Source organism: Lichenostomus cassidix, chromosome 14, assembly GCF_008360975.1.
Source record: "Lichenostomus cassidix isolate B80296 chromosome 14, HeHo_3.0, whole genome shotgun sequence".
In the NCBI taxonomy this organism is placed as follows: domain Eukaryota; kingdom Metazoa; phylum Chordata; class Aves; order Passeriformes; family Meliphagidae; genus Lichenostomus; species Lichenostomus cassidix.
In genome coordinates this window covers 2008052-2029493 of record NC_139495.1, presented here as the reverse complement: position 1 = coordinate 2029493, position 21442 = coordinate 2008052, and the positions used below count along the sequence as shown (strand labels likewise).

The 21442-nt window shown below is 50.6% G+C and overlaps 1 protein-coding gene across 2 annotated transcripts in view; it reads right to left on the bottom strand.

Annotated features, from left to right (window-relative positions):
* Positions 1 to 21442, bottom strand: part of LOC146430600 (voltage-dependent T-type calcium channel subunit alpha-1H-like) — a 101781-nt gene that overhangs the window by 26584 nt on the left and 53755 nt on the right. Inside the window, exons 9-23 of one of the 2 annotated variants that reach the window (XM_085074383.1) lie at positions 17960 to 18111; positions 16758 to 16943; positions 15581 to 15698; positions 13125 to 13280; positions 10135 to 10225; positions 9181 to 9389; positions 7044 to 7469; positions 6263 to 6363; positions 5800 to 5923; positions 5622 to 5690; positions 5328 to 5512; positions 3295 to 3421; positions 2849 to 2974; positions 2276 to 2365; positions 1359 to 1572 (exon numbers count right to left, since the gene is read on the bottom strand). In XM_085074383.1, coding sequence (XP_084930509.1) covers positions 1359 to 1572; positions 2276 to 2365; positions 2849 to 2974; positions 3295 to 3421; positions 5328 to 5512; positions 5622 to 5690; positions 5800 to 5923; positions 6263 to 6363; positions 7044 to 7469; positions 9181 to 9389; positions 10135 to 10225; positions 13125 to 13280; positions 15581 to 15698; positions 16758 to 16943; positions 17960 to 18111 — 2374 coding nt within the window. The remainder of the gene's footprint in view (positions 1 to 1358; positions 1573 to 2275; positions 2366 to 2848; positions 2975 to 3294; positions 3422 to 5327; positions 5513 to 5621; positions 5691 to 5799; positions 5924 to 6262; positions 6364 to 7043; positions 7470 to 9180; positions 9390 to 10134; positions 10226 to 13124; positions 13281 to 15580; positions 15699 to 16757; positions 16944 to 17959; positions 18112 to 21442) is intronic. The other variant, XM_085074384.1, reaches the window with a different exon arrangement.

Sequence of the window (21442 nt, the reverse complement as noted above, 5' to 3'; positions counted from 1 at the left end):
AAATCTCTGGAGAGAGTCAGTGTCTGTTTGAGCTGGATTTCATTTTAACTCAGGCGCTGAACTCACAACTGGATAAAATCAGATGGGCTTGGCACTCCCCACGGTGTCATTAAGGCTCTCTGGGGACCACGGTGGCACCATTTAGTGCTGAGATGTCCCCTGGCTGTGACAAAGAGCACCAGAGAGCAGGAGAGGGGCTGGGAGGGATCAACACCTCCTCAGGTCTGGGTGGAGGAGGGAATGGGATGGAGTTTTCTCCCAGCATAGCCTGTGCCTGCTGTGTCCTTGGAGCTGGGCTGTTCTCCCAGCTGAAAATGGATATCCATGGCTTGATTTCTGGGAGACAGCCAGGCATTTGTCACAATATTCAGTCCTTCCAGGGGATGACACAGCCAGGCAGAGCCATGGCACTGCTGCACAAACAGGGCCAGGAAAGCTCAGCTCTACCCCTACTAAGCTCAGCTTTGGTCTCAGTGGCCAAGGCAGGTTTCCTCACTCCTCAAAAGTGCCTGGCAGGCTATCCCTGTGCACTACAACTTCTGGGAAGTCACTGTGGCTTCTTTCCTGGCAGTTTTCCTGGGAATACCCACTCAGTGCTGAGGGCAGCTTGTCCTAGCTGCAGCCTACCAGGGGGAGGTGGGGATTCCCACAGGTTTGGGGCAGGAAAGGAGCACAGGCTCAGGTGGCTTTCAGGCCTGATGGTCCCTGTTAGATCCACCGAGAAGGAAATCATGGCTAAAGTCCTTCTGTTGCACCCTAAGGGCCCTGGCTGGTGTTCCAAGGACAGAAGGAGTCCCAGGAGTGAGTCCCAGCCTGGAATGGGACAAGCATCTCTTGCAATGGACATGTCCCCGAGAGGAATTCTCCCCCCAGGGCTCCCCTGCTGTCCCCAGGCCACCATGCAGTGTCTGTGGCATGCGGGGCCATGCGCCACGACCCCCAAACAGCATCACCACCCCTTTACCCAAGAAAAGAATCCCAAAATCAAACCCCACCCCACCATCCTCAGATGCAGGCAGCGCATTAAGGCAAGGGGACCCTCGGAGTGACCTCAGGCACGGGGGAAGCATCAAAGCTGTTCAGCCCTGTGTCCCTCAGTGCTGGGGACACTGTGACCCTGCAGAGTGGGACAGGGCTCTGCTGGAGGAGGGATTTTCTCCCAGCCAGGTGAACAGGGAATGCTTCCCACCAGGACAACCCCAGGGCGTCGCCACCCCGAGACTTAAGGCGCCGCCAGAGAGGGAACAACACAACCTGAATCCCCAACAACAAAAAAACCAAACCAAAAGTAAAGGAAATCTGGCTTTGGGAGCAGGCAGGGCTCAGAAAGATTTTGGTTTGTAAGGCACTCTACCGACCAGACAGGTACATCTCCTTACTCCTGCGCTTTTTCTCCAGGCGTCGGAGCCTCTTCTCCTCGCGGCGCCGCGCCTCCTCCGCCTCCTGGTGCTGCCGGCACTTGTGGAAGTTCTCCACCACCACCCCCACGAACATGTTGAGCACGAAGAAGCTGACGATGAGCAGGAAGGAGATGAAGTAGAGCAGCATCCAGGGGTTGTGGTTCTGGATGGGCTGGGCGGGTTGAAAACGAGGGAGAAGCAGCACAGACAAGAGGGGTTAAGTGAGGTTTTTGGCTACTCTGGAGTAAGGAGATGTGTGGGGAGGAGGAGAGGACTGGGAGGAGATTTTTCCCAAGGTGTTTTCCTCTCGTTCACCTTCTCACTGACTACAATTCCCTTGTGGTGTCAAACCCACCCTGATCTGGCTTACGGGATTGAATTATTTTGGCGTTTATTTCACACAGCTTCAGATCAATCTCAATGGATGAGCATCATCCCACCAGCAAGAGCTAAAGATAGGCTCCAGATTTTTAATTTTTCAGATGTGGGCTCCTGGTTAATGTTTCTCAGTTGTTCCCAGATCTTCAGAAGTGGGGGAAATTAACTCCAAAGCGTTACTGCGGCTGTGGGTGGATCCTACTCATGGGAGACTCAACTTCCCACACAAAACGCCATGGAACTCACAAACTGAACGTGTCTTTCACAACATTCCTGGTGGTTTCCCATCCTCATTCTAACTCCAAACCCACCAGAGCCTGTGCTGCGTGGGGAGCAGCTCAAGGAAAAGCAACTCCTAAGAATGGGAAACTTTGGCTGCTCAGTTAGGACCTCGGGGAGGTTCTGCAGCTCTGCTAATTCCTGGGAATTCCAAACCCTGGGATCCACCAGGCCTGGGGCTGTGAGAGCAGCACCCCTGGGCTCTGTAGGACAGGTACCTGTTGGTCGATGCCCACAGCATCCAGCCCATCGTACATGATGTTCACCCAGCCATCCTTGGAGGAGAGGACAAACAGGGACATCAGGGCCTGGAAAAGGGACAAAAGTGGTTGGTCTTGTCCTTCAGTCCCCAGAGAAGAAACTCCCAGCTCCTACCATGGCCTGTCTTGGTTATCAGCCACTATGAAATATCTTATTTTCTTCACTTGCAAAGGTAACATCAAGAAATTGAGAGAATAAAAGGAACAGTCAGGGATTGCATCCTAAAGAAGTGGTTTTAGGACAACACTCCCAAAAACTGTACAACCTTAGCAAGAGACCAGGAGTTGATCTGATCCATTTTTACTCATTCAGGGTAAAAGACAGAGATTTTCAGATAAAGTCATAGAATGACCAAGGATGGAAAAGGCCTCTGAGAACACCGAGTGGAAATATGAACTCAATCATGGGTGATTGCAACATCAACTTTGGAAATTCCTGTGGTGGAGGCTCCACAACCTCCTGAAGCCACACATTTTAGGTGCTCATCCATGAAAAGCTGGCGCAGAAAGTCCCTGCAGGGAGGGCTTTACCTGTCCCAAATTGTCAAAGTTGTACTTCCTCCGGACCCATCTGTAGTGAGCGTTGGTGCAGTCAGCCTTTGTGGTGATGTTTTTGACATCAGGCCCATCACAGTAGTAGAACTTGCCTTTAAAAAGCTGCATTTGACAAGCACAAAGAGAAGGAAAATGAACCAAAAAATAAGCAGCTTTGAAAAATCTGATTTATCTTTCGTTCCCTCAGTAGAGTCCAGCAGGGAAGTCTGTCTGCTCTCCTGATCCTGAGATCCTTGCTGGGAGCAGGTGCCAGCCCCACCCTGGATCATTTCTCCCAAAGCCTGGCTCTTCTTCCCTAACTGAAATCTTCCTTTGGAGAGATTTCAGCTCATTATTTCCTCCTCAGCCCCAGGGGTTCAGAAAAGCAGCTTTTCTTTTGCAGCAGTCACTTACAGCCAGCCACGGTGAGGGAAATACTCTACCTGCACCCCTAAAATCCCAAAGATAATGAAGAAAGCACAGCAGATGAGAACAATATTCCCAATAGGCCTCAAGGAGGAGATCAAGGTTTCCACCACCAGCTTCAGACCTGGGGCTCTGCTGATGACTCTGGAAAAAAATGACAAGAAAACGAAGCTTTTAATTTTTATGCGTGTCCTGTTACCACCCAGCTGCTTCTCCTCTGAAGCTGACACAGCCCTCCTGTACCTGCAGGCAGCGTTCAGAGACTGGCAGGGGCTTCTGCAGACAACCAGAACATTCCCAGTCCCTTCAGGTGGAATTCAGTGACAGCTGGGCAGAGTGAGGAGGGGCAGGATGGCACAGAGCTCCCGCTGTGGGGTGATCCCTCCAAGGGCTCTGATCCAAGGACAGGGACAAACACCAGGCAGGACCCTCCTTCCCCTCACAACACACGAGAGCAGCTTCCCAGCAGGGCTGGAGAGCACGTCTGGTGCTCTTTCTGCAGTGGTGGCCATGACAACTTTCCAAACAGAGCAATTCCAATTTGTTTCCTAATTAGTTCCTGAACTGGCTGTTAGCTAGCAGGAGCCTGTGGTCAACAGCTCCACAGCCAAAGGGTTAATCCTGTTGGGAAGCAGCTTCCTGGTGTGCTCTGAGGCTGGTTTTGGGTGTTGTGAAGAACAGGAGTGCTGTTTTCCTGCAGGAAAGGGAAACAATCCCCACTGCTCTCCCCTGGGGATGGAATCAGCCCAAGCCAAGCTTTCCTGGGAAGGGAGGTGGGAGTTTGCCTGAAGAACATCAAAGTTGTTTTTAGGAGGGGCTTGTGAGTCCTTGCAGGAGCTGGAGCTCACGTGGATAATGATGTTTTGTGCCTGCCAAGCCCAGAGAAAACAGGAATTGTGTGCTGCAGCATTTCCACAGGGTCTTGTTTGAGGGAAATCATGTGGAGTCTGAACTGCACCTCCAAAGTGCTAGCAATGGTCCCTGGAGCCATCCTGGGAGAGGCTGTGCTGAGCGAGGCCATTGTGAGAGGTGATGAATTCCTTTCTATTCATAGGATCTGGCCTAGTTATTCTCAAAGACCAATTCCCTCTTCCCCCTTCCCTTTCCCGTGCCCTGGATTCTGCTCCCTCTCCTGTGGGTCACACAGGGTCACCTGTCCAGGGTGACTCAGTGGCTCCTGGGGAGCCAGCACTGCCAGGGGACCCTGATGTCACCAGCAGAACAGAGAGGAGGCAGAACCACCAATTTCCTTGTCACTGAGGTGACACAGAGCACAAAGAGCTGTTGATCCTGTGGTCTAAAAGGTTCCCTCTTCCTGTCACTCCCACAAGCACGGCTTTGTCCCACAAAGTTCACAGCTTTTTGGAGGTGACTGTCTCATTCCCCTGAAATTTCAGGAAAAAAGCTCATGTTTCCTGCCAAGCAGGATGAAAACAGAAGAGGGGCTGATATAACTCCCCTCAAGCATTACCACTCTTTGTTTTGCACAATCACAACCAAAACACAAATTATCTTCCCTCCTTTTCCCAAATCCTGTCAGCTCTGCCCTGCTCTGCCTTGCTGAGGGAGGAGTTGCTTTGCAGGGATGCTTGGCAGGCTCGGGAGAGCAGAGATGGATGCTGGAGCTTATCAAATCCTCATAAGGATGCTGGAGCTTATCAAATCCTCATAAGGATGCTGGAGCTTATCAAATCCTCATCAGCACCCGTTCAACTGCAAATCCCTCTTTGCTGGGGAATGCCTGGGAGGTTGTGCAGCTGGAGAAGGAGGCAGAGTGATTTGGAAAAGGCTGATAAAAATGCAGTGTGGAGGAGGCTCTGGCTGCACTCACGCCTGAGGATGATAACACCTCTCACTCCAAACTCCAGCCGCTCGTGTCCAAGCTGGAGAAGATAATTGGAATTCATTTCACTGTTTTCAGTTTCTCACTGAGTTTAGAGCTCCCCAAAGATGTTTTTACCCACGTTGTGTGTCAGTTTTTCGTGTTATTAAGCAAGACCTTGAAGGACCAAGGGCATTGTCCCAGGCTCTCTGATCTATCAGCACATACCTGAGAGGTCTCAGGGTCCTCAGGAGCCTCAAAACACGAAGGACTCCCAGGATTTTGGCTCCTCCTGCTGATGCCATGGACACAATGATGTCAATGATGGACACAAAGACCAGGACTCCATCCAGGACGTTCCAGCTGCTCTGCAGGTACGTGTTCTCCCCAGAGAAAAAGCCAAGAGCCACCACCTGCAGCCAGGAGAAGGGAGACGTTGAAACCTTCACCCAGACCATAACCCTGCCACAGTCTGGTCTTTGCCAGATTTTGCTCTGGGCCATGGGATGAAGCTCTAATCACCTTAACCATCATTTCAGCCACGAAGATGGCAGTGAAGATGTAATTAGAGACACTCAGGAATATCCTTTCCTGGAAAACACAGAACAGGAAGAAGAGGCACGTTAGAAACCCAACATTCATCTTGCAGGGTCCAGCCCTGAGAAGATGAAGATGGTGGATGGAGGAAGGAAACTCTCACCGTGCTCAGGGGGTCAATATCAGGTCTCTCCAGAGCTATGGTGATGCAGTTGAGGAAGATGAAGACCAGCACCACGTGGTCAAACATCTTGTGGGCGATGACCTTCTGGCACATCACGCGGAACCTGGAGGAAGGTGGGAGAAACAGATCCTGCAGCAGTTTGGGTCAGGAATAAGTTCCTCCCTCCTGCAGATGTGCCCCCAGCACCAGCCCTGGTGGGGAGCCAGCATCTCCACAGGCTTTGGCCGTGATTATCATTAATTATTAATTATTATTAGTGCTGGCTAAACCACAGACAGCAACGGAGCAAACCACACAATTCTGCCCACACTGAACAGAAAAAGTCACCTCAAAATCAGGAACTGGATTTCTAAAACTCCAAAAGATTTTTCCCAAGGGGAGACCACCAGGAATGCAGTATCCCATTCCCTCAAACACCTGGAATTTCACTGGAATTTCTCACCTGTTTTGTGGGGAAAACAAGTAGAGGGACCAGTCCTCGTGAGTCTTGCACCACTGGGGTTTGTAGGGCTCCAGGGCTTTGCGGATCCGGTAGCAGTAACTCTGGGTAAAAAAGAAGAAACACCTTTTCTTCCTCTTTTATTTTCCTGCCTCTTCAACTTGCACAGTGTTTTTGTGGGAGGGAGGGGCAGTAAATGGCTTTTTGTTGTGTCTGTGGGAAGGCACAAATTTGGGGACAGAGCTGTGCTGGCCATTGTCCTATTTGTCCAACAGAACAGGGAGGAAAGGGGTGGGAGAAGGGGAGAGATGGACATGACAAAGCAAGATTTCTGGGCAGGTGTCATTTTGAGATACAGCGTTGTGCCAAACCCAAAAAAGCCTCAAACAACAAAAAAAAAAGGTCTCAAACAACCCAAAAGTGAAGTGGAAAACATTCTTTTTGGGTTTTCAAGCTTTCATGCCAACAAACAGCTCTTGTGAAGACATTCACCTGTTGTGTCTACAGCTCGGTTTTGGAGGTGACCCGGCTTGGTGGGAAGATCCCAATCAGCCCCAAAATGAGGCAAAAGGAAGTTTTACCTCACGGGACACCACTGCAATGTCACAGCCCAAAAATGATCTCTTAGAAAAGGGATCTTCCAGGAAGTGAAGGCCCATCCCTCAGCTCGGGATCACCATTCCCTACACCAGCCATGACACCATAACCCATTTCCACTCCAGATTTCCAACCAGGAGCGGAAACACCACTCCACACACCACCACCCAACTCGCCCAGCACTCACATCCTCCATGTCATCCTCGTAGTCCAGAGCATCCTCCTTGTGGCCGTCCACCCTGAGGAAGAACTCTCCGTGGCCCATTTTGCCGTTGCAGCCGCGGAACTCGGCGGGCAGCAGGGCGGCGGGGCTGACGCCCAGCTGGCGCACCGAGGGCACCCGCAGCAGCTCGGGCAGCTCCGGGGAGCCGCGGTAATCCAGCGATTCCGCCCGGCGGTGCAGCGAGGGCCGGCTGGGCGTGCTGGACTTGGCGTCGTCCGAGTCGTCGTCCGTGCTGCCTTTCCCTTCTCCGGAGAGCAGGGATTCCCTCTCTCCCGACTGGCTCTTCTTCTTGAGGCTGGGCGCTCGGCCCAGGCTGTTCCAGCTGGAGCGGCGGCTGCCCCAGTTGCTGCTGGTGCCCCAGTTGGCGCAGGGCGAGCTGCGGAGGCTGGACTGGGAGAGAAGGCAGACGTGGGAGGGTTTGGTTGCGGGAGGGAGTTGAGGGATTGGGGTGTTTTGCTCAGATTGGTGCAAGTCAGGTCTGCCCTTTCCTGTTTTTCTGATTCTGTCCTTGAGATGGGAACACCTGGCCAAGGCCATGCTGGAGGTGGTCCTGGACTACACAGCCACCAGCCCTGTGTCCTGTGGGACTCCCCACTGTCCTGGGAACATCCACCATCCATGAGAAATGAACCCAAAGGCACCATTGCTGAAGTGGGATATTGCTGACCTGACATTTTTTTCCCTCACTTTCAGCCCACAGCTTCCCTGCCTTCCAAAGGGACCTGAGCCACCCAAGTGCCTGGTGGGAATTGTATCCCTATTTCCTTCAATTTGCTCAATTCGGGAATATCCCTATTTTCCCTCAGTTTGTGTGAGGAAGTGAAAACAATGTTTCTCCTACACAAATTTCTGGCGCTGATCAGGGCAGAGTGTCAGCACACTCTGGCAGGTAATTCCTAGGATGAGAGAGCTTAAGGCCAGCACAGAAAAGCCAGGAGGAAAGGTCCTTTTTCCCTCCCTGGCTTCCTCCCAGCACAAATCAAGGCAAACTACCTTCCTCCCCCTCCTCCTCCTCCTCAGTGCTGACCAGCTCTGCCCTGACTGCTTCATCTGCCTTTGGCACTGCTGTGCTCCCCGAGAAGGGATTGCAAGGATGAACATCCCTCTCCAGCAGCTCCCAATCCCATGAAAGCCCAAGGCAAACAGCAGTCATCTCTATTTTCTTTTCAAAGGCATTAGGTTGACTAAGCAGCTTAGCGAGGGGTTGGTGGCTGTGCCTCGGCGTGAGGTGCCTTCACGGTCTGCTGCCTTGATTTGGACATGATATTGCAGTTATGGAGCAAGGAGTGGGATGGATAAACAGCAGCAGAAATCCACTTTGCCTGGGAACTCTGCTCCCTGTTTGCACAGAGCTGCCTTCCCACCCTGCTGCTGCCAGAGCTGCTCCAATCCAGCTGCTCATCCCTTGTTGCCTCTATTTCCCCTCCAACAGGACTGCTGGACCAGAACCAGAGCTCAGGGAAAAATGTTTCATCCCCCTGGCAGAGCGTAAATTTGAGATACAACCCTAAAACAGCAGGGGGAAACAGGTCTCATCCCCACAGGAACACCTGACAGCTTCTCTGAGATGCCACAAGTGGAAAACACTCCTGCTCCTCCTCTGAGGGGCTTGGTGGGGTCACTGCAGGAGCTTATGGCTTCTCCAGGGTTATGTGTCTCCAGTGAGATGGTTTGGCAAGGGTTTCCAGTGAGGTACCAGGCAGGAAAAAGCTGAATCCTGGTGCATCCCTGTTTTTCCTTCTCCCAGCCTCACTGTCCTTGAGTGTTCTGCTGTCACTGCCCTGCCCCAGCTCTGCAGCCCCTCTTGGCTCTGTTCTCCTCCTGCTTTTCCACACATTTCCCACCTCCATCACCTCCTTTTTATTTTCCAGCAAGCTCTGTCCCAACTGTCCCCCACGACCCCGAGCTGAGCTCAGCTGGGAACACCACACTTGTTGACAGCACCACATGGTAACACCATACAGTTGATAACACCAAACTTGTGGGGTCAATCCCTTTAAGGACCACTCACATCATGATCCTTGTGGCTCCAGAACATCCCATGACCCTGAAACCAAACCCTGAGCCCACCGAGGGACACTTGCTGGCCACAGGAACCTACCAAGGACTTCTGGTCGTAGCCCGTGGGGTCCAGCGAGGCGTTGCTGCCTCTCCTCGAGTCCCCGAAGGCGTGCAGGGAGTCCAGGTGAGGGGAGCACTTCGGGGTGGGCATGGGGGTGGCTGCTGTACGCATGATGATGGGGGGAGGCATGGCCCCCCTGCCCTCCAGGTGCCCGTTGGGGGTGACAGCCAGGGAGTACATCTTCATCTCTGCACAGAAAGGGGACAGAAGGCACCAGTGAGGGGACAGAAGGCACCAGTGAGGGGACACTGCTGCTGCTGGGGCCTTCCAGGAGCTCTGCCAAACTGCCCACCACCAAACTGCCCACCACATCCTCGGCTGAAACAAATCCTGGTTTAGAAAGGTTGAAAGGAATCCTAACAGAGCCCGAGCTGGGAATCAAAGGAGGCAGGAGCTGAAGTGGCTCCTGTTTACCATCATTCACTGCTAAAATGTGTGATCCCTTCCTGCCACCCCTCTGGCTGCAAAGTGAAGGCTGTCACCTCCAATTCCATGTTTTTGGTGCTCCGGAACAGTGTGGGCCTTCCCTCAAATCGACTGGCAGACCCTCCGGGAACACAAATGAGCAGCAACATTTTCCATCCATCAAACCTCACCCAAATGCATTTGTGTGGGAAACCAAAAGGAACAGATGAGAACATGATTGATTGGGAAAGCTGCTGAGAAGTGGGGTGAGAACATTGCTGTCAGCAGAGCACTGGCTGGTGAGGGTGCAGGAGAAAGGATGAGCCACAGCTAAAAATTGTCCGGGGAGTTGAAATCAGAAGAACATCTGTAAAGGAAATATCAGCGCTCATTTAGCTACCCCTACACTGCTCTGATGACTTAGCTAGCAGATTAATTGCCAAATCAACTGGATTCTTCCACTTTCTGTGGAAAGGCACGGGAGCAGAGCTCCCAGATCCCCAGGAAAATGCAGACACAAATCCCCACCTGTGGCTCGGAGGTCTTTGAGCTTCTCAAACTCATCCTCGAAGTTGGCAGAGGTCTTGTCCTCGTCTGTGTCTGACCTGTTGGCATCACCCTGCAGAGAGGAGGAGGGGAATTAACAGACCCAATTAATTTGTATTCCTCAGCAGTTCTGAGCTACCTCTGCTCCCTGTGGGGAATCAAAGCCAAATTCCCTCTGACAGCACCCTGGGAATGATCCCTCTCCCTGGTTCTCATTCCTTTGGGGACTTGGACAGCAAGGATGCTGCTGTGGTTGTCACTGTGTCCCTGCCATGTCGCTGTGCTTCCTACACTGCTCCTGGAACAGCAAACCCCAGGGGAAAACATCAGAGAGCAGCTGGGATGACAGAAAAACCTGGCATGGTGGAGCTCCTTGTTTGCACTCTCGGTGATCCCAGCTGAAAGCACTTTGGGTTTGATGTCAAAGGACGTCCGAGGGTTTTAATTCTGTGTTTGACAGCACTTAATTTTGACTTAGATCTGGAAAGCCTGCCTTGCTTCCTTCGTGCTGGCTGCTAACAGATTGTTTTGGGAAATCTCTTGGCAACCCGAGGCTGAGGGAATGAGGCCAGTTTGCCTGGCAGCCCTGCACCCTCTCAGGACAGCAAACAGCCACCCTCACCCTGCCTTTCCTCCTGCAAGTCCAGCTCATTTCCCCTTTTGTACACATCTGCTACCAAAAAGGATCAGCGTGGGACAGAGGAGCTCTCTCCTTGCTGAGGGAGGGATTCCAGCACAATGTCAGCAGGACTCTGGCTGGATTCCTCAGGACTGCAGAAATCCGTGCAAATTGACAGCAAATGGTGAGATTAAAGAGCTGATCCCAGAAAAAAAGAGCACCGTTCCTCTCCTGGTGCCTGAACAAATCCCCACGGCTCCTCGACACGGAGCTGAAGTGGCAGCAAACTTCATTTTCTCTGTGATTTATCGCAAAGTGCTGCAGCCAGGATGACTGAAAGGCTTGAACTCCCTTATTCATCTTCTCTGTTTCAGGGCAGGAACACCAGTGCAGAGTGGATGAAAGATTTGCACAATTTGGGGAGGTTTGTCTGCTTTCCCAGAGCAGCTCTGGGAGAGATTTCAAACTGCCATGGGAACAGTGCAAGCACAAATATGCAATTATGGCCCTGTCTGAGGTCTGGCTACTTACAAATGTGCTAAAAATGGGTTTGTGGCCATTTAAGACTGTTTTCTTCTAGGAAAGCTCCTGGCAAACTTGCTCCAGAGGCAGAGCAGGAGCTGGGATCAGGCTGGGAGTGTGTGCTGTGATTCACAGGACAATTTTTTGTGTCCTTGCTGAAACCCTGCTGATGGCTCTGAGTTGAGAGCAGCTCTCTCAGCTGAACAACTCTCCCAGGAGTCTCTCTCTAGATAAATGAAAGAAACACCTGAGCAAATGGAGGAGAAATTCCCCTCGGTTTCTTCTGAGACTGTGCAGAACAACCTCTGTCAGAGGGCAAAGAGGTCAAAGCAAAGATTCTGCCACGTTCCCAAGGCACCAAAAGAACCAGGGATGACGAAACAAAACCCAGCTCCACTGAGAATTCTTCTTTGCTTTGCAACCAGAGCAACCTGGTCCAGTAGAAGGTTCCCAGGGGGTTGGAAGCAGATGATCTTCAAAGTTCCTTCCAACCCAAACCACTCCAGGATTCTGTGATTTCCAAGTGCCAGGCTGCAGTGGAGCCCTGGCAGCTGAAATACAGCCTGAGAAGGGTTTTCTGTAATGCCTCTCCCTGAGGCAAGTGCCAAGCCCACGGGGCTGAGAATAAATGGGAGTGGAGAGCAAAATGTGCCCTGCAAATGGAATAATCCAGGCTTTGAAAGGCAGAGGTTACACACATTGAAATCACAGCCCAGAGCAGCTCTGAGAGGAGCCATTAGGGCTGAGCAGGGAAACCACAGCAGGTTGTTTGTCTGGTGGGGTCAGGAGCTTCAGCCTCTCAGAGGGCAGGGAAGGAATGGGATTTGCTCCCTGCTGAGATCCCTGCAGGCTGCTGAGAGGAGAAAACTTCCTTCTGCCTTAAAGCATCATCTGAGAATTTCATGTTAGGAACCTGGAAAGAGCTTTTGAACTCTTTTGCTGCTGCTGTTCCTGACCTCAAATACCCCAAAAGGGACAGAGTCCCAAGGAAAGGACAGGACTCAGAGCCAGGTCCATCCTGCTGATCCCCAGGACTGGAACTGGCTGTAAGCCATGGGATAGATGGGAGATGTGGGGAGTTAGATTGATCCTAAATTATTTCTTCTAGATCCCACATCAGAGCATGTAGAAAACCAAAGTCCTGCTCCCCCAGTTCCCATTCCACATCCAGTGAGCTTTAACTGCAAAGATGAATTCACAGGAATGCCCAACCCAGTTCATTGTGTGCCCTTAAGTTTAAATTTTGGGCTGCAAATATCGATTGACAAGGGCTTCACATGCCTAACCCAACTCATCTACACCCTTTAATTTTGCATTTTGGGCTGCAAAGATTGACTGACAGGGGCTTCACATGCCTAACCCAACTCACCTGCTCTTAAATTTAAATTTTGGAGTGCAAAGATTTACTCACAGGAGCTTCACATGCCCAACCCAGCTCATTTGCACCCCTTGAGTTTAAATTTTGGGCTGCAAAGATCGATTGACAAGGGCTTCACATGCCTAACCGAGCCCATCTACACCCTTTAAATTTGAATTTTGGGCTGCAAAGATGGATTCACAGGAGCTTCACGTGCCTAACCCAGCTCATCTACACCCTTTAAATTTGAATTTTGGGCTGCAAAGATCGATTGACAAGGGCTTCACATGCCTAACCCAACTCATCTACTCCTAAATTTAAATTTTGGGCTGCAAAGATTCATTCACAGGAGCTTCACATGCTAACCCAGCTCATCCACACCCCTTAAATTCAAATTCTGGGCTGGCTGCACAGTTAGACATTTTTCCTGAGATGGATCATTCCCACATGTGTGTCTCTGCCCGGATCTCTCACCTCAGCCTGGAATCCTTCCACCAGGATGGCCACCAGCAGGTTGAAGAGCACGTAATTGCCAAAGGTCATCAGGGCCACGAAGTAGAGAGCAGCCCAGGAGGAGGTGGAGGCCATCCCGTTGTAGAGCACCACGTTCCAGTCCTCCTGCGTGAGGATCTGCGGGAATGGGAAATGGAAGGGGAATGGGAAATGGAAAGGGAATGGGAATGGGAAAGGGAATGGGAAATGGAATGGGAATGGGAATGGGAAAAAGAAAGAATGGGAAAGGGAAAGGGAAAGGGAATGGGAAATGGAATGGGAGAGGGAATGGGAAAGGGAATGGGAAATGGAATGGGAATGGGAAAAAGAATGGGAAAAAGAAAGAATGGGAAAGGGAAAGGGAAAGGGAATGGGAAATGGAATGGGAATGGGAAAAAGAATGGGAAAAAGAAAGAATGGGAAAGGGAAAGGGAAAGGGAATGGGAAATGGAATGGGAGAGGGAATGGGAAAGGGAATGGGAAATGGAATGGGAATGGGAATGGGAAAAAGAAAGAATGGGAATGGGAAAGGGAAAGGGAATGGGAAAGGGAATGGGAAATGGAATGGGAAAGGGAATGGGAAAGGGAAAGGGAAAGGGAAAGGGAAAGGGAATGGGAAAGGGAATGGGAAAGGGAAAGGGAAAGGGAAAGGGAAAGGGAAAGGGAATGGGAAAGGGAATGGGAAAGGGAATGGGAAAGGGAAAGGGAAAGGGAAAGGGAAAGGGAAAGGGAATGGGAAATGGAAAGGAAATGGGGAAGGGAATGGGAAAGGGAATGGGAAATGGAATGGGAAAGGGAATGGGAAAGGGAATGGGAAAGGGAATGGGAAAGGGAAAGGGAAAGGGAAAGGGAAAGGGAAAGGGAATGGGAAAGGGAATGGGAAAGGGAATGGGAAAGGGAAAGGGAAAGAGAGTGGGAAAGGGAAAGGAAATGGGAAATGGAGTGGGAAATGGAATGGGAAAAGGAAAGGGAATGGGAAAGGGAATGGGAAAGGGAAAGCAATGGGAAATGGAATGGGAAATGGAATGGGAATGGGAAAAAGAATGGGAAAGCTCTCAATTACTCCACTCCTCTCACGCACTGAATTCCTGCCATTTCTCCTCTCCTTTTGACTTTTCCCACTCAGCAGGTCTTGTGAGATGAGACAGCAGAAATCGCCCTTATTTAGGTCTTTGCATGTGATTTGAGATCACATTTCGGAAATTTGCCTTTGTTTAGATCTTTGCACCTCTCCTGGCCCAGCCTCCCGTCCCTGCAGGAAGGTCTGGCACTCCCCTGCCCGGAGGGGATTCGCTCAGATCCAAGATATCCTGACCTGAAGGATGCACTGTCCTAATCCCGTTATTTCCTGGAGGTGTTGCCTCCTCTGATAAGCATCAGGAGATAACAGCCCTGAGGCCACAGATCTTGTCTCCTTTCAGGCTGCTCGTTAGGAGGCAGCTGGAGCTGAAGGAAAGGCTAAGGGACAGGATATTTAATGAGAAAAATGACATTGGGTGGCTCCAGGAACTCAGGGAAGCAAAGTTGTTTCCTTCAGGTAAAAAACGCTGGGAAAAAAAAATACCCATCACTGCAAAGCTTTGCTCTGGGGGATCTTCCTCAGGGATTTCTACTCTCCCAGCCTTCCTGAAGCCCAAAAATCCTGGAGGCCTTAGAAAAACGGATGCCAGGCTCATGTTCCACGTTAATTCTTGCAGGGAAAATGGCCTGGAAGCCCCCTGAACCAAGGTGGCTTTGGGGACAGCAGTGCTGCACTGAGTCATGCTGCTCAGTGACCTTGCTGGGACACAGGACTGAGCCCTTGTGCTCCTGCCAGCTGCATTTCCCACGGGACTGGGAGGAGAAATGCAGCAATCTGCGTGCTGGGAAGGGAAAAAATGGGAACCTCTGAGGCTGATTTGTCCTTGTTCCTTTGAAAGGATTTATCTCCACTGGCTTTGGGTTGGTTTCTGCCTTGAAGGATGCTGAGCTCCAGCTCTGCCTGTAGAAACTTTATTTGCACTTGTTGCACTTTGGCCCTAAAGTCTGAGCTTTGAAACACGAAAGTCACAATCTGTATATTTAAAATACCCTTGAAATAGCAGCTGGTTGCTCTCTGAGGGAACCTGCCAGGAATTTCAGGCACAAAACAGAACCTGGCTGCAGAGGGAACACAACTTTTTGTATCAAGGCTTCCCCAGCACCTCCAGCTCTTAATATTAATTAATAAATAAAATTAATTTTATTAATAAATTAATATTAATAAATAAATCCAATATTTACTGAATCACAGTGCTGATTTTGTGTCCATTCCTTCTCCACCAGAGCTTTTAGCCTCAGAAACATCCTCTCTGCACTAATAACTCTCCACTCCCAATCTGACACCTCCTGGAAGAGTTTTGTGCAATAAAAACTCCTCATGTTCCACCCCAAAACACCCCTGAGGGCCCTGAGCTTACCTGGAACACTGTCACGATGGCCCAAAGCAGGGAATCAAAATTCTTCCTGTCTGGAACTGTGTCTCCCGTGTCGGTTTTCAGGCTGAACTTGCAGCCAAAGAGATGCATGCCAAGGATGCTGGAGGAGGGAGAAGAGGGAGATGGAGGAAAGGTGTGGGTGAGATGTGGCTGCAGGGATTTTATGGATGCTTTTCCACTTTTCCAGTGTTTTTTGACACTGGTTAGTCCCTGCACTTTGGTTGTCCTGTCTCACATTTCATTCCAGGCGTGGAAATGAATTTCATTGCATTCCAATTTCATTTGCACTGAAGGCAAATCCGGGATCTGCTTTGTGTGGAAAAATGACAAAGCACGTTGCCAGATCTCTGGTTTTCCAACCAAAGGATCCTGAGGAGTATTAGAGGGTCAAACAGGCAGAATTCCCAGAGTCTGCACAACTTCCATCCCAAATATAACCCTGGTGGAGTGCAGCCAGTGACAGGCACAGCTCAGGGGCCTCTGAGGGGCAATTATTGCCTGCTTGTGTCCTTTATTCACCTCTGGAATTATGGCATTCCATGAAAAAACAGGCTGAAAAGGGGTAAATACCCCACTGTGAGCACTTCCACCACCCTGGTGGCATCTCTCTATTCCCACCCACACATTTCTGAAGTGGAATTATTGCCTTTTTCAGCCTAGAAATGAAACTGGAGATCATTTTAGTCTAGCAGATAATACAAAAGTGGATCTTTCTTGCAGCTCCAGGGGCACTTCTGGAAGAATATCCACAAAGCCCAACCCCAGAGGGCTGAATGCAGCTTGATAGGTTTTAGGAGATTAGCACAGTTGATCAAAAGCACTAATTAGGAGGACAAGCGGTGATGCCATTCCCCCCAGGTCAAGCCCCCTCTCTTCTCTGGAGCCCCCCAGCCCTGTTACTAGTTGGTCTTGTTGGTGACAGTGTCTCTTGAAGATTTTGCTCTCCACCTTGGCTCCCAGGAAGAACCAAGACACGAGAGGAGCCTTGTGCCCCCCAGGGCTCAGAGCTCTGCAACAACTTTGGTTTTCTAGCCTGGGAAAAACGGGTAGGCAAAAGTGCTGCCAAAAGTTCCAAACACATATCAAAGAAAAAATGGCAAAAATCATCAAAAGGCATCATTACGACGCCTCGAGGAAGAGCCGCAAGGCGCAGATGTACCTGAAGATGAAGATGAAGAGCATGAGGAGCATGCAGAAGGTGGCCACGTTGTCCATGGTCTTCATGAGCACCACGAGCTGGCGGCGCAGGGCGGGCATGAAGCGCACCAGCTTGAGCACGCGGAGCAGGCGGAAGGTGCGGAGCACAGACAGACCCCCGTCGGACTGCCCGATGATCTCCCACACGCTGCGGGGACACGGGGACACCGCCAGGGTCACCAGTTCTGCCCTGCTGCCCTCCAGCATTGCCCCTTTTCCCGCTCCTTTCCTGCTGCTGGAAAAGACCTCCCGCTCCCTTTGCCTCTCGTGGGTTTGCCTCTCTGGTTTGTGGTCTAAATTCCCTCTTTAACTCCCTTTTTGTTTCTCTGGGGTTCTCCATGCCCAGGAAAAGGTGGGATTTTCCTATCTGACTAATCTCCTGGATTGATTATGGTTTCTTTTATTCCCCCTCCCTCGTTAGGCAGCAGGGTAAAAATCAGCTGGTTTTTGGGGATGTTGTTGCACTGTTTGAGGGTCTGGAGAAACAGACCATTTGAATACCAATAATACCCTGCAATAATGTCCCACACCCCAATTTTGTCCCAGGAATATCCAGAGGGATGTTTTTTCTGGGGGGTTGGTTTGATCAAGAAAATGACCTTTGCTCTGACTGCTCCTCCCTTGTCAGACTCAAAGGGATGTGCCAAGAGCACTCTCTGGGTTTACATCTCCCTGTCCCTGGAGTTCTTTATCCCAAATTCCTGACTGAGGGGTGATCAGGAAGGATCCCAGGGGTGTGACACCCCCAGTTTAGGCTGGGACAGCATCCCCAGGAGAGCACAGCAGAGCAGGGCTCTCCCTTCCCCTCCTGCTTGCCCAATTCCAGCTGAGCTGGGATAATTTGGGAGAGGGAGGACCCACTGCTGGGATATGGACGCTCCCAGTGCTCCTTTCCCAGGATCAGCCACGCTGCACTTCCCTGGAAAATCCATGGAAAATGTTTATGCCATGGGTGTGTAGCATAAACAGCTTTGCTCTTCATCTACCAGATCCCTTCACTCCAGCCAGCCCTCCTCAGGACAGGAATCCCAAAGGCCAGCAGGATTCTAGCACATCCCAACCCTGGATTACCACATGGAATGTCATCCCCAATCCCCATCCCGCTCCCCAGCCAGGCTGAACCCTCAGCAGAAAAACCTCTCTGGGGAAAGGAGCAGCAGTGACCTGATGACAACGATGATGCCATCGAAGATGTTGTAGGGGTTCTTGATGTAGCCAAAGATGCCAAAAGCCAGGAGCTTCAGGAGCATCTCCAGGGCAAACATGCTGGTGAAGACGATGTTGCTGATCTCCAGGGCGTTGGTCAACTCGTCTGGCTGTGGGGCAGAAGAGAAATGTGGTCAGATTGGAAATGGGAAAGGCTGGAATGTTGATCCCACTGGGAACTGTGCTCCTTCTGGAAGGTCATGGAGGCAGGGAAGTGTCTCAGGGAGCAGCAGATAAACCTCATGGAGAGTCCCTGGGAGTTTTACTGGAATCACAGGATCCCAGCCCAGTTCTGGAGCACTTGGAGAACAACTGTGCCCAATCCCTGTGCCAAAATGATTCAGGCTATGCAAAGGAGAGAGTTTGTTCACTGTTCTGAGAAATATCCAGGGCATGGCTGGAATGGCTTATCCACCTGGATTCACATGGATCAGTCTGGTTTTACCTCACTAACTCCAGCAGAACTTCATGGATACAGCTATACCCAAATCAGGATGAAAGGTTTGGATATAGGAATATCACAGCTCTATATATAAATATACACAACTCTATATATATCTATATATTCCTCTATATAGGAATATCACAACTCTATTCATATCAACACAAAGCCTTTTTCTTCCAGACATCTCCAAAGAGAATTAGGAGAAAAAAAATACCACTCCAAGTCAGTCGGATCAATAGTTTTATGCCTCTTGAGGTATTTATCTCCCTTCAGATATTGTCCCCAAAACCCCAAAATGGTTTTTCCTAAAACCAGCAGGTGTTAAGTGACAGCAGCATGGCCCTGAGTGCCAGGATTCCCTCCAGGACCAGTGTGCATCTCTCTGAGGTACAACACTTCATTCAGCTCATATCCAAGATTCTTCCATGCCCCTCCTCCATCCCAGCACCACATTCCCTTGGGCTCCAACCTTGTTTCCAGACAGAGCCAGAGACGTTCCATTCCTTTCCTGGCAAGGGCAGCAAAGCCTGCCCAGTGCCCAGGCTGCAAACCATGGCAGGGGCAGGAGGAAAAAAGTTGTGGTTGATATGGAGCTGCTCCTCCAAAAGGCTCTGCAATGAGCGTTTCCAGTTCCAAGCCTGCTCCTTTGCAAGACAAAACGAGCCTTTTTTCATTTCCTTTTCCTCAGTGTAATAACATTGTCTGGGAAAAGGTGTGATTTTCATATCTGACTCATCTCCTGGATTGATAATGGTTTCCTTTATTCCCCATCTCTCCTCAGACACCAGGGTAAAAATCGGCTGGTTTTTTGGGGATGCTGTTGCACTGTTTGAGGCTCTGGAGAAAGAAACCATTTTAATCCTGTGGATTAATCCACGCTCTGCAAATCCAGTCCTCGGCAGTGGGAGGAGAGGGTGAAAGAGTTAACGGGGGTTGAGGAAGAGCCCACACATCCCCTCCAGCCCGTGGGCTGCTAATGAGCCATCATTCACCGCTAAATTACTCCGTGCAACGTCTGTCTGCTGCTCAGCCATTCATCCGGGGGGAAGAGCCCTCACAGCTCCTGGTTCGGATCCACAGACTCTAATTGCCATGGGATACCCGGAGAAACACCGGGAATTTTCTGTTCTTTAGTCTCCAGCCAGGACCCGAGCAGCAGGACTGGATTCCTTCACATCACTCGGAGCTCATCCATCCTATTCGTTTCCCTCTCAATGCCAAAATAACTGGGGAGAGGTTTTTCCTCAGGAAAAAAAAACCTCAAAAACCACCCCAGCTGAGGCTCAGGGCTGCCCTGGGATGGAATTTAACCAGCTCCCCACAAAGGCTGAGCCCAAAATAGCCCTGCAGGCTCCCTGTCCTGCTCCAAGACCCAGTGGTGACAGGACACCGAGCTGGCAGTGTCCCCGAGCTCTCTGCCAGGACCTGGCACGGTCAGGGCCCCCCAGGCAGGGTTGGACAAGGGAATTCTTGACAAGGAGCAAAATGAGCCCTTCAAGCCTCTTGTCCCTGCAGGCACAGACTGAGAGCTCCTGGAACAGGGTGTTCGTGGCAGGCTGAGCCTGGGAAATTCATGGCAATCGTCAGCAAGGAATCACACAGAACCCCAGAGTCATTGAAGGTGGAAAAGACATCCAAGATTGAGACCAAGCTGTGCCTGATCCCACCCTGTCCCCAGCCCAGAGCACTCAGTGCCACCTCCAGGATTTCCTTGGACACTCCAAACCTCTCTGGGCACTTCCAACACCTCACCACCCTTGCCATGAAGAAATTCCTGCTGCTGTCCAACCTGACCCTCCCCTGGCACAGTCTGAGGCCATTCCCTCTCACTCTGCTGCTGATTGTCTGGGAGAAGAGGTCACCATCAATCCTGACAGGAAACTACACCTCAGTTGTTCTGCTTTTCCCTGGAAAAGCTGCCCACTGCTACCCCCAGAGCCTTGTCCTGTGCCTCAGGGCAGCACCTCATCTGCTGATGGCAAATTTAGTGTGGAGTTCTCCAAGTTCCCCTTGCTGCTGCCACAATTTTGTCATAAAAACTGGGCTACCTGGTGAACACTTCCAAAACCCCCAATCCTGGAGTGATGTGGATATAGAAGCACAGAAGGTTGGGAAAGACCTTGAAGGTCATTGAGTCCAACATGATGAGAAAATCTCAGAGTCATCACCAAAAAAGTCAGTGTTAAGTCTGAAAAGCTGAACAACCCCAGAAACACCTCAGGCAGATAAAAGCAATCTGCGCATTGTTATCCTCTAAAATCCCAAGTTTTCCAGGGCAAACCCAAGGTTTTCCTGTGGCAGTGGAGCACGGAGCCAATGCTGAATTTATTTCCCAATTCCCTTTGAGGATTGGTGCCCTTTTTGCTTTGTCTCCAGCGCTGTTGATGCCTGATGGGTTTTTTGTCCTTTTTCATTATATTTTTATACCCCTTTTATATCCTTTTTACCCTTTCCCATTCCTGTACTTTTTACTCCCTGTATCTTAGCCCCATGTTTATAACCCTTGTACTCTAGCCTAGTTCAGAATTCATTGGAAAAGACGAAACCTCCCCACAATCTCAAGAAGATGAAGCACCAACCTTGAAAGAGCCCCATCCCTGGGACACGTTTTTGTAAACTAAGTTGTAACCTTTTTGGGGAGAGGTAATTAGAATAAGGGGGCAATTACTTCATTTGTTAGGTTTCTTATTGGGGAACTTTAGACAGATATGCTAATTGATGAAGTCCATAAATTATATACGTGTGATACTGTCACTCTCTTTTTCTTTTTTGTCACGGTGCACCTGGGATCCTATTAAACCAAAATAATACCCTTTTTCCTATACAGTGTCTGCGTCTCAATCTTTACCAGCATTTTCGGCATCGCCGTGACTTTTGCTTCCTCTTGAAGTTCAGCAGCAAATCCGCAGTGATCCCTGAGGAGAGGAGAGAGAGACACCACGAGGGGACAGGAGAGGACAAGGAGATGGCCTGGAACGTCAGCAGCTGCTCCCAGG